Source organism: Vigna umbellata, chromosome 9 (assembly GCF_029865625.1).
Source record: "Vigna umbellata cultivar VRB3 chromosome 9, Vumbellata_1.0, whole genome shotgun sequence".
Classification (NCBI taxonomy): domain Eukaryota; kingdom Viridiplantae; phylum Streptophyta; class Magnoliopsida; order Fabales; family Fabaceae; genus Vigna; species Vigna umbellata.
The window spans coordinates 47,122,783-47,134,716 of record NC_142173.1 but is presented as its reverse complement, the minus strand read 5'-3'; the positions used below and the strand labels follow the sequence as shown (position 1 = coordinate 47,134,716).

Below are 11,934 nucleotides of genomic sequence, written 5' to 3'. Positions count from 1 at the left end.
GATTTATTTCATTGATTAGTTTGTTGAGCTTGGTTAATGAATTAAATGAACCATGTTAATCAATGACACTACCTGATTACTATGACAATTCCATCAACTGAGCAAAGAAAACTTGTGTCGACGAGAATAATTTAAAATGTATTTAATATATGAAACCAATAAAAAGCATATAAATTGAAAATTAAAATTCTTAAATTTTAATTAGATTTAAATTAGATTAACCCTAATAATCTTTTTCTTCTAAAAGCTACTAGTATATGGTGAATTTAAGTTCGTTAAATCTAAAACTATTTAATCAAACTAACAGGTTTTGGGTCTCTGTAATTGCCTTCAAGTGAAAATAGGATTATCAACTGAATCTTCAAAAAAAAAACAAAAATTTAGACCTATACTTTAAATTCTATTTCAATACAGATGTATTTTTCTTCTTTGAAAAAGTACCAAAACGCCCAAATACTCAAAAAAGAAAAAAAAAAGCATGAAAACGTGATTGCGCATACTGGGGCAATTAAGTCGGTAACAGTGAACAGTGAACAAAATGAAAAATCAAGGTAATGAGACGGACGCAAAAGGGTTTAGGTATTTGTATACGCACCTAAACAAAAAAATACATATTCCTACACCCATCTCCAAAATGAATGAATATATATTTTTATCTCGTCCTATTATAAGACAATAGGTATATGTATATTGGTGTTTGTATTCACTTTTTTACTATTTTAATATTTATTAATTAATTTTTATAAAAAATAAAAAAATACAAAAATAAAATATTATTAAATGTTTAATATTAAAAGATATTTTTTTTGTTAATATAAAATATTTAAAAATAAATTATAATTACATATATTTTAAATTCGAGTACCGGATAAATTTTATGAAAATCTAACCATTTATTAATTTGAAAAGGTTAATAAAAAAATTGATAAAATTTAAAAATATTTTAAAAAAACTATGAAAAGAAAAATATATTTAAATTAAAAAATATTTTAAATGTTTCTTTACTTTCTTTAAATTCTAATGAAATATTTTTTCTTATACACTAATAAAAATTATAATGCACTAAACAAAAAACAAAGATTAAACTAACACTAGTGTAGATTTATATATAATTGCAATGATAAAATTACACTTGTTCTGATTCCAAGTTCGTCAAGTAATATCAATAAGGTTGATCACCATACATCTGACGTAGCGAAATTGCAATGATGTTCTTCTTACTCACCAAAAGGCTTAGAAATACTTGATAGACTTGAATAAGAATACATGTTCTTTATCGATGAGTTGGAGGAGGCTGAAAGACAATTGATGTGGCAATAGGAGGCTGGCTTCCTAAAGGTTATTGATCAAGTGATTTATTTTTACAATATCCAGTGGAAAAAGGTAAGTTCCACATGTATAAGGCTTTTTACAATAGAGAGCTAAGACACATTCGAGATATTCCTAATAAAGATGAAGACAATGCATCAAAGTTGATGTTGGAGTGCCTCCTTCAACCAATGACCCTAAGGTCGTTCAACAAGCCACAATTCCTTCTTATGTCTAGTTTATGTTATCTATTTTTTCCTTTTTGTAAAGAGTTTATAGTTTTTTCTTTTTATTTTATTATTCGATCTTATAGCGATCGATTTTAGTGTTTAGGCTGATCGTTGTAGGATCGACCCCCATTATGTAAACAACTCTTACAAAATGGAAATAATTTAAAGTTTATTCATTATTGCCTTTGAGCTCCTTTTCTTATAGTTCGTTTATCTTTAGCTACTTTATTTGCTCCAATGATATAATTGTGGTAACTCATTAATTTTAACTCAATTGAACTCGAGTGAACATGCACTTAATCAAATTTATACACCTGACAATGATTCATGAGTGAATGTGCCCTTAACTAATGACATGATTTAGTTTTGAGGGATTCAATTTTGAACATGCCTTTACCTATCCGATGTTAGTAGTAGGAGAAATCGTTATAGGAGTCAGGCTAGTAGGCATGGTCTTCTACTTCTTCAAATAGGCAACACGCCATGCCTTGTAATCAAAATAGAAGATTAGAGTTCCCGCTTCAAAGGAAAAATTAACATAATCTCTATCCTTACCCTCAAAGAAAGCGTCGAGATCCTCAACATGTGGGACACACAACGCATCCCTACAGTTGATGCGCCGAGAAAGTTGTCTGATGAAATCTATACCCCCTCACCTCCTTGATGCTTATCAGATCATCAAGCATCGAGTTAAACTTCTCATCAAAAAGAAAAGGAAAAGCAAGAGATGAACCCTCACATGTAGAAGAAAAGGAAAAGTGAGAGATGAATCCTCACACATAGGTGTAATCTCCCACTTTAGCATCAAGCGGCGATGACCGTAACCAACATCAAAAGAAGAATCAGAAGACATACCTACAATGATGAGCAAACATGAAGAAGGCAAGAATAATGAACTCAGGCAGAAAGAAGGAAAGTGCGAAGAAGTGTAAAGGTAGACAAAAAGCAAAGATGGAGAGAAATGTGAAACGGAGACGAATATAAGGATTTCTAAAAAGAAAAATGTTCCCTTAGACGTCGTTTTCCTCTAAGATTGCATGTAACTTTTGACATTTCATTCCCCGAGTTCAATTGCTAAGATGCGGCCACGTTAGCTTCAATCAAAATCATTTAATGTGAAATGACGTTTTGCATCCTAGAGCAATAATCATTGCGATGTTTTAGATAAACCCATCATTAATGTTCTTCAGTTACCAATAATGTTATCACTAACTCGAAAAGATGATCGAGCATAAGAGTGTGCTCAAGTCGGCAACACAAAACAAACAAGTTGATAACAAGAGTGAAGCTTGCCTAAGCTAGTAGCACCAATCCCCCTAAGTCGGCACCAGAACCTATCTAAGTCGGCAGTACAAACAAGGTCTGCCTGAACCAACATATACTCATACAGTAAAACCCATTAAGATAAGGTGACGACAAAGTCCACATACATGGTCAAAGACGACCACATACAACTTGCCCAAATAGTCAGTCACAAATGTTAAAGCCAATTATGACTCAACCAAAAGGCCAATCCCAATTGCAACGAATGTTCCTCAAGCGTTAATTAAACTTCTGAGTTTTAGGGCTTGTGTACATACCTGACCCAATAAATATGCTAAGTAATGTGACCCTACTAAGCCTATTAAATTATGAGTCTATTTATTGGTGCAAATATTCATATATTAACAGTATATGTGACCAAATCTCGATAGTTTGATTACATCATGATATTCTTTAATACCATATATTCGCAAGATATTTATATATCTAGTAAGGTGTCACATTATTGTGATTATTCTTTTAATTATCATATATACACTAAGTTGTTATTTTATTGATATTATCTGTTTTTATCACATGAGTCATATGATCCATAAGTCTTATACGTACATATGGTATTTCACAGAAAATACACACACTCACTCATACTCATTTTGTCTTACTGAAAAGTTCTAAACTTTCTTACTGACTTGAGCGTCGAAGAATCTTTCATAGGTGGATCTCCTTCTGCATTCCAACCCTTAAGAGTACATATTAGTATTCTTCAATCCACTCAGATCTTGTCACTTATTTGAAGGTTCATGTTCAGATCTCAATAAAAGCAGTTATATTTTAAGAAATAGACTTTAAACTTAATTTTACGTTTCTCTAATTGATGTATGATTATCCATAATTATTGTATTATATATTATTTTATTTTTTTATTTTTTTAGTGTGTATTCAAAATTTTTAATCGTTCTATTTAAAATCCCTGTAATTATTTAGTGGACTGTAATTATTTAGTGGACCACCATTAGATAGAGGGTGTCTAATTATGATTGTCAATATATATATCCCTTGAGAGTGGAAATCAATTGATATTGGAACTATTATACCTAAAATAATGGGGGCAGCAATGATTACTATGTCAATGGTTTTGATATACACGCACGTATGCTTCATCCAATTATCAGAGCTATTATCTCAACATAGACAAACTTTCAAAATTATAATCGTGTAGTACTAATATTTTACACTTATCTGGTTCTTCGACGATAACTATAAATATCTTACATGCCATTGGCAGATCAACACCTTGCAGTAGCCAAGTTTTGGGTCACTCCATTGCTTTACTCATTAAGTAATTAATCAGAGCAATTAGTTCATTAATAATATTTTCACTCCCTTCAGAAACCTCTACCCATGTTGGAGTTGCATCGGTCAAAATGGGATAATCTTTAATTTGGCAATGACAATGTCTTAATTATAATTTTATAGAGTCAATAATGGTGCTCCAAAATGGCCCATTTTCTATGTTTTCTGTCCGACAGTGCCAGCCATTCAATTTTTATATTACATGATAAACAATATCTTAGCAGAAAGGAAGGGGCCGAAATGTGAAGTAGATGGATAATTTTAAATATTTGTGATAAATTAATGTAGAATATTGTACTTTTTAATTATATAACTTTTGTTCATGTATTCGGGAAGTTTATTTTTTTATATTTTGAATATGCGCAATGTTTGGAGCACTTCCAATCCATAAACGAGTTGACTTTGGTTGAACATTATTTTGCATATTGTATGTATTGCCACTAGTGGCGATGACTTTCTCTAAATTCAAATGCTTCAACAAAGTAGGATGCGACTTCCAACAACACCTCAAACAAAGTCCACTCTATTGTTTTTCCCAGCTACCCTTATAATTATGGAAACTCATCATAACATTGCATGTTTACCCAGATATTTATCAGATCATAATTGATGACTATATTTTATATATTTAAGATACTAATATATTTTAATATCTCTCTCTCTCTATGTACATAACTTGGAGGTCAAGCTTTTTATAACGTATTTAAATAATTAAGTTATATCTTTACCATCTTATTATTATATTTTGATAAGAAATCTTGGTATTGAACATAATAATTCAACCTAATCCTTTGATATAATATAATTAAGGTTAATTATTATATCTGCGTTATTGACTATTATAAAATTCGAAGCTCATTACATGTTTGTATTTAAAAGTTGTTTTAAAAGTTATGAAAGATAAAAATACATTTAAATTGTCTTTTATCTCTATTTTTAAGTCATGTGACTATTTGATATATCTATATATGATATTATATCACAAATCATATATTAAAAGTACGAACTCATATGTATTCCATTTATGAATTTATGTTTGGTAGATTTATGTACTTACATATATGTTAAGATATACATATATGAAAAAATAATATAAATTCAATTTAAATCTGATAAAATCCAATCAAATCATTTTGCAACGACTTAACTTGAATATTCATAAGCATATATGGTAATAATTTATCATAGAAGGAAATATTCAATAATTAAATCATATCTCTTAGTCGTTAAAAATATTTTTTGAGTAATTCAAACATTGATTCGATGGAGAGTACTCACTCTTATACTTGTAGTTTCTTGTACTTCTAGTTTAAGCATTAGATAATATTTTATAAGTGAATATCTCTTTCTGGTTTTCATCAACAATTAGACGAAATGTTGTTTTTTTCACCTCAAGAGATTTACACTCTTTCTGGTAAGATCAATTGACATTATTATATATATATGGTAAACAAAATATTTATAATAGTGTGTTCGAAAAGGTTAGTATTTCTAAAAATAGTAAAATAAAAAGAGAAAATGAAATAAGTTTTTTCATAAATAAAGTTCGTTTATATATAAAAATAACAAGTTAGAAAATTTATATATGAGAAACTTTTATAAATTAATTTACAGAAAAAATATGTCATATTTTTCATGTTGTTTTATTAATTTGTGATGGTTTGGGAAACAAACCCTGGGTAGAGTAGTGATCACTTGTATATATTCGCAGGTTCTGAAACTTGATAATTATACATCCAAAATGAATAAGTTGTAGTGTTGCTTTTGCCATCTAACTAATTCATATTTAAAAAAAATCAGTCTTCCGTTTATATATTTCAATTAAAGTTTCAAGTATATCAATAAACAGATTTAATCATTTAATCGCTATATTTTATTTTAATAAGAATGTAAACAATGTTAAAGTTGATTTTTTTTTTCAGGTGGGAATCCATATAATTAAAATAAATAAAAAATACTTCAAATATAGAAAATAAAATACAAATTCAAACTTTTGAGTAACTGATGTTTGATAGTCTAATTTATGCGAAGGTCGCACATTTTCCATTTGCGAAAAGAGTTGAAACATATGCAAGTAAGTTAAAACACATTCATCGTACATATACATACGTGTCATAGATTCGTGCTGAAACAGAGAAGTAGGTGAATCGTATGGTGTTACCCGGTCAAAGAATAAGACCCCAAAAAATGTTCTTGTGATTCCTTCAGTGGTACCAACATAAAAAAAGATGGAAAACGCATCTTCCATGTTTCCACATAGATATTTTCTTGAAAATTCATCCCACACACACGAAATGGAGCCACGTGTTAATCCAAAGAAAATTTTCTCATATTGCTGCATGATGTCGATGTTTCCAGCAACATATGTTTCATGTATTGGAACCTCGGTTAACTTACGATGTTGCCTTTTCAAAATTTCCTTAGCTTTCACTGAATCTGGAAAAACTAGCTGTCATGTTTTATTATGAAATTATGAATGTGCGTAGCAAATATAAAGTCAAATCTATTTCAACACTGCAATTGAAATTAATGTAATCATCAAGCTAATACACTGCATTTGCTTCTAAAGTTGGATACCTAAATTACTGTATAACTGTTAATGAAATTTATTAGAAGAAATGTAAGCTTTGAAGAATGTGTTTCAGATCGAGCTCGGTTGGCTAACTACGATAAATCAATAAACTCTCATAAATTGTCATCTCCTAACAAAATAAAAAACTATTATATATTTTTAAAAAATTCTGAAAAAATTTAAGAGAAAGTGATTACTTTTACATTGATAAGATAATAATTATAATTGTGAGAAAACAATCTTAATTATAAGAGAACTAAAGAAATTATAAATGAAAATAAGTTATGAAATATTGATAAGGTTTGGGTTGATATTTTGGTGTGATATGAGTTTGACCGAAAAGAAAATGAATAAAAGTATAATAGAAGGAGAAGAAAATGATGAAAGTTTATAATGGAGCACCGACACGTGCCGATCTAACCGACCTATGAAAAAAAAATGTAATGGTGTTGACTTTGTAACGACAAGCATATCCAAGAGTGGTTTGAAATGTTTGAATCCTTTGCATTGTTCCACCGAAAGTGAAAGTGAAAGTGAGGGTAGAATACGTGGATGCTGTACCTCAACCAATTTCCTCTGCTTTTCTTTACCCACATGCAACGCAACGTTACCCTCTTCACTAAATTAATTTAACCAACCTTCTCAAATTTACCCCAACTTATTTAAGTCTCATCAAATTCATTACAGTTGTAAATCTATTCTTTTAATATTTTTAATTACAATTAATATCGTATGAAAATTTGTAAAACATCTCGTTTCTCATCATTTTGTTTGAAAATTCACATACAAAGTTGTGTAAAAATATGAAAATTTGTTATGATGGATAACAATAAAAAGTTTAATATAGTTTTTGTTTCGATATTACTTCTCCTTTTTTTTACCTTCTCTATACACACATTCTTAATTTCCTTCTGAACATTGTCATAGGATGAAAAAAAAATTATATTTTATTTGTTCTTGAATTTTTGGACTAAACTCATACTTTACAATATAATAAATGTTGTGAAAAAGAGGAGTTTTTAATGAGAACTCGATGTTTATAATGTTCAATTTGAGGTATAATATATATAATCAGATCCATGCATGGTGGTTTAGTTTTCTTACCGTGCTGATAGTAGTTGTAAATGTACATTACATTGTTGTTTTTGGAAAAAACGTCATTTGTGCTTAACTAAAGTACAAAGGTGCATTACTCACCATGTTCTTACGTACTCTCCTTGGAGGTTTGTATCTTTGATCAAAGAAAGTTAGAATGTCAAGTCCACCTTATTCCCAATTTAAATTATGATTGTGCAATCCATTTTATGCATTTTTAATATTAACAATTTGGTTAGCATAATGATTAAGATGTTAATATAAATTACTCTAAGATGTAACCTTTTTTACATAAACTAAAATTAATTTATGCACAAATTAAACATAAATTATTTAGAAAATATATAAATACAAATTAACAAATTCGTCAGTGGTGAAAAGAAACCGTATAACAATTTCAATCATCCCACAAATTCCATTAGTGAATTGTAGCTTTTTATATCTACTTATGGTTAAGCTTATATACACGTTAAAGATTATTTAACAAATACAGAAAAAAAAAGAATTATTGTATTTGGATTAAAATATTTATTTTAATGCTTGTGATAGGTTACTGCTGTAATAATTGTTAAACATGAGTGGAGGTAAATGTAAATTTGTAAAAAAAACATCAATAATTAGAAAAGGGACTAAATTGGAGAGATAATGATAATAAGCATACTTCAAGCAAGCTGCTTCAGTCAGTGAATTAAACTTTCAAAAGGAACTAACACTAGTCAGCTTTTCATATATTTATAGTATTTCTTCTCTTTCATTCTCATCTATATTCTTCTATACTTCTCAGAAAAAGACGTTTACTTTCTCTTCTTTGTATAAAAGATGAATGGAGTAAGTAAACAATATTTTTGTTTTGTTTTACGCTAGAAAACTAACACTATGCTGTCTAATCGACCACGTTGTTCAGAGCAACCTCCATGAATGTAACAAAATTTCATAAATCTTTATCTCCAGAAACTATATATATATATATATATACAAATCACTGGTTATAATTTTTTCTATTCCTGTTTAATGTTTGGACAATGATGAAAAATTTAAAAGAAACTGATAGCATGGTAATGTATATATTATTATATTTTAAAACAAGAGATCAATTAGTTTAATAGAATTTGGTAAGAACAGTTAATTATTCTATATTATTAGAAGAAACCATGATGTCAGAAGAAATTTTTGTCTTGTGTTGTTAGAATCGGCTTGAGCTGAAATGGAAGAATTCTACGGCAGATACTACATTACTTGAAAGTATAAATATCACAACATAACAAGTCTTAATACCTTTTTTCATAGTGAAAGAAATTATATAAAAGTAGTGTAAGAATGAAATTTGTGTAGAAAAAATATCTGAGCAATGATGATAACACCAATCCCCTTGGAACACATGAGGTGGAGGGACAATAGCAGAGTTATGTAACTGTTTGGTTCCAACTTGCTTTTGTTGCAACGTGTGGAATCTCAGAGTGCGTGGCTGAAAGGTGATGGAAGGTGGTAGAGCATGAAATTAAAGAAAGAGATTGGTGTTGAAGCAAAGACAGAACCGTGTGGGCTCCACTCTAGCCAACTACATCTACTATCATTTTTTCTTAAAATAAAAGTTCAACTTAAACCTCTTTCTGCCTCTCATATAAACCTCTCTCCCAAGCCTATTTTTTCCCACACAACACAATCTCCCCTGCTTTCACCATCCAGCTTTCTCTTTCTCATCTCACAACTTGCCGCATAAAAATCTCATCACAGCTTTCATCTCTGCTCGCTCTCTCTTCTTTGATTTTGCTTTTTCCACATAAAGATTGAAGATGGATAGCTCTAAAGGAAATAACTTTGGCGTCGAATTCTGTTTTTTATTTTATCAGTGTTAAAACAGAAGAAACCCAGATTCTGAAACTCCATCTTTGTTTTCTTACACTGAGCTTAGATAAATCTTTCTTTCCTGAAAACATCCATCTCGTGTTAACTTCGTCGTAAACAGGTTATACTTTTGAGAGAGCGAGCAGTGCTGTGTATTTATAAACAGTCATGGCTGCAACGAACGGTGGGAAATTCGATGTGGGAGATGAGACTCACAATTTTTCCCAGAAGGGAAGTGAAAGCGTTGATTGGGAGATTGAAAAGGGAAACGGCGTGGGTTCAAGCTCTCAGAGGCGTCAATGGAAGCCAGTTTTTGATGATACTTCCATTTCACACGATAGACCTCTGAAGAAAATCCGCAGCCCCGATCGCCGTAACACAAACCAATCTTCCTCCTCTTCTTCTTCTTCTTCTGTTACTTTTCAACCTTCTCCTCTCTCTATCCCTCCTTCATCCTCTTCAAGAATCGTGTTCCCTTTCGCCTTCAACGGTTCCCAATACCCAATGCAATTCCCGCACCAATTCGGAGCCATAAATTCACCCTTCCCTCACCCCTCTTTCCAAGACCCCCAACAGATGATATCATTCGGGTCCCAGCAACAAAACCTTCCCTTTCCACCAAACATGGCCCGAGATTCTTCTCTTCCACACCACCATCATCATCAACAGCATCCGCAGCAACTTCTTCAGCATTGGAGAGACGCTCTGAATCTAAGTCCCAGAGGAATGTTTACCCACTTGGGGCCAGATGGAAGGCCATTGTTTAGGCCTCCAACGCAGCCCATAAACACCACCAAGCTCTACAGAGGAGTGAGGCAACGCCATTGGGGAAAATGGGTCGCTGAAATTCGTCTTCCTCGAAACAGAACGCGTCTCTGGTTGGGCACATTTGACACGGCGGAGGACGCCGCCATGGCCTACGACCGCGAAGCCTTCAAACTCCGAGGAGAAAATGCCAGACTCAATTTCCCCGAAATGTTCCTCAACAAAGACAAAAACGAACAAGTTGAAGAAGAACCTTCTTCACCTGTTCAAGACCAGCATGAACAAAAACCTGTTCCTGTAGGCCGTGACATGCCAAGAGAAGAGTCTAACGAGAATGACTCAGGAATTGGATCGAGCGACGCTACTGTGAGTGATGAGGTTCATGCAGCTGCTGCTTCTGCAGAAGGAGGTGACGGGGTTTCTCAGGAACTTGTTTGGGGAGAAATGTCTGCATGGTTCAATGCTATTCCTGCAGCTTGGGGACCTGGTAGCCCTGTGTGGGATGATTTGGATCCCACCAATAATCTTCTTTACCAATCACACGTTCCTTTTTCAAATTCCAATCAGCAAGAGATGAATGATGCCTCTGATGATGCTCAGAGACATGAACACAACACGGGATCAGGTTACTTATGGAAGGATCAGGATTGATTCAAGTTAATTTTCTCTCCAAGTCGCTTCTTTCTCTGGCTGCATACTCATGATTATCCATTATACAGCTTAGGACAGTTTGATGATTTCTCACTTACTTCTTCTCACTGGTTGCTGATATTTTTTACCAGTACCTGTGAACCAACCCTGCCTACTATAGTCCAATATTCATTCTTAGACCATCTCTGCTGTACCAAGGCTCATTGTATTTCAGGGCCTTTCAGCACCCCTTCACTGTGTTCTGTTTTTCAACCTTGTTTTTAAGGTTTTTACTTGACTCTTCTGCACTATAATTATTTAGTATTGAATGTAGCAAAGGTAGTTGGTTTGACGAGAGAAGAAGGAGACAGTTTTTGTGATTTCCTTCTCTGTTGTTCCATCCGTTATGAGCTATCTTTTTCTGCTCCAAGGATGGATTTACATTATTATTATTACTACATTTGTAGTTTGTATGCCATCATGTTATGTATTTTTTTTCTTGGTTTATTAAATATCTATCAGCATTTTGCAGTATTGCAGTTTATATGTATCCAATGAGCATGTTATTTTTTGAATTTGGTTATTTTAGAAGAACTAAAACAGAGAAAATAAGAAGGAAATTATGAAGAAGATACTGTAGTTGCCTTGTGGTATAAGTTGAAGAGACTGGTCCTAACTTAATATTGAAAGCAGATAATGTTGACTAACACCAATCGATCTATATGAAGAAAGGATTCCTAGTTCCTATAACTTTGACCACGTAATGATTTTTTTTTCATAAAGGAATTAATGTTTTCGATTTATTTTTTTTTTCTCAAACTTTAAAATTAAATAAATATAATTTATTTTTATTTACCATATAAATTAAAATGT

General features: G+C 31.7%; 1 protein-coding gene across 1 annotated transcript; it reads left to right on the top strand.

Moving 5' to 3' along the window:
• The first annotated feature begins 9,420 nt into the window (after positions 1 to 9,420).
• ERF53 (Integrase-type DNA-binding superfamily protein) lies at positions 9,421 to 11,605 on the top strand. The gene has a single exon (XM_047303395.2). It carries the CDS (start codon positions 9,835 to 9,837, stop codon positions 11,080 to 11,082), a length of 1,248 nt encoding a protein of 415 aa, XP_047159351.2. The 5' UTR covers positions 9,421 to 9,834; the 3' UTR covers positions 11,083 to 11,605.
• The last annotated feature ends 329 nt before the right edge of the window (positions 11,606 to 11,934 follow it).

Bases quoted from the DNA above. Each gene is read 5' to 3' on its own strand.
- ERF53 (XM_047303395.2), top strand. From the start codon at position 9,835: ATGGCTGCAACGAACGGTGGGAAATTCGATGTGGGAGATGAGACTCAC.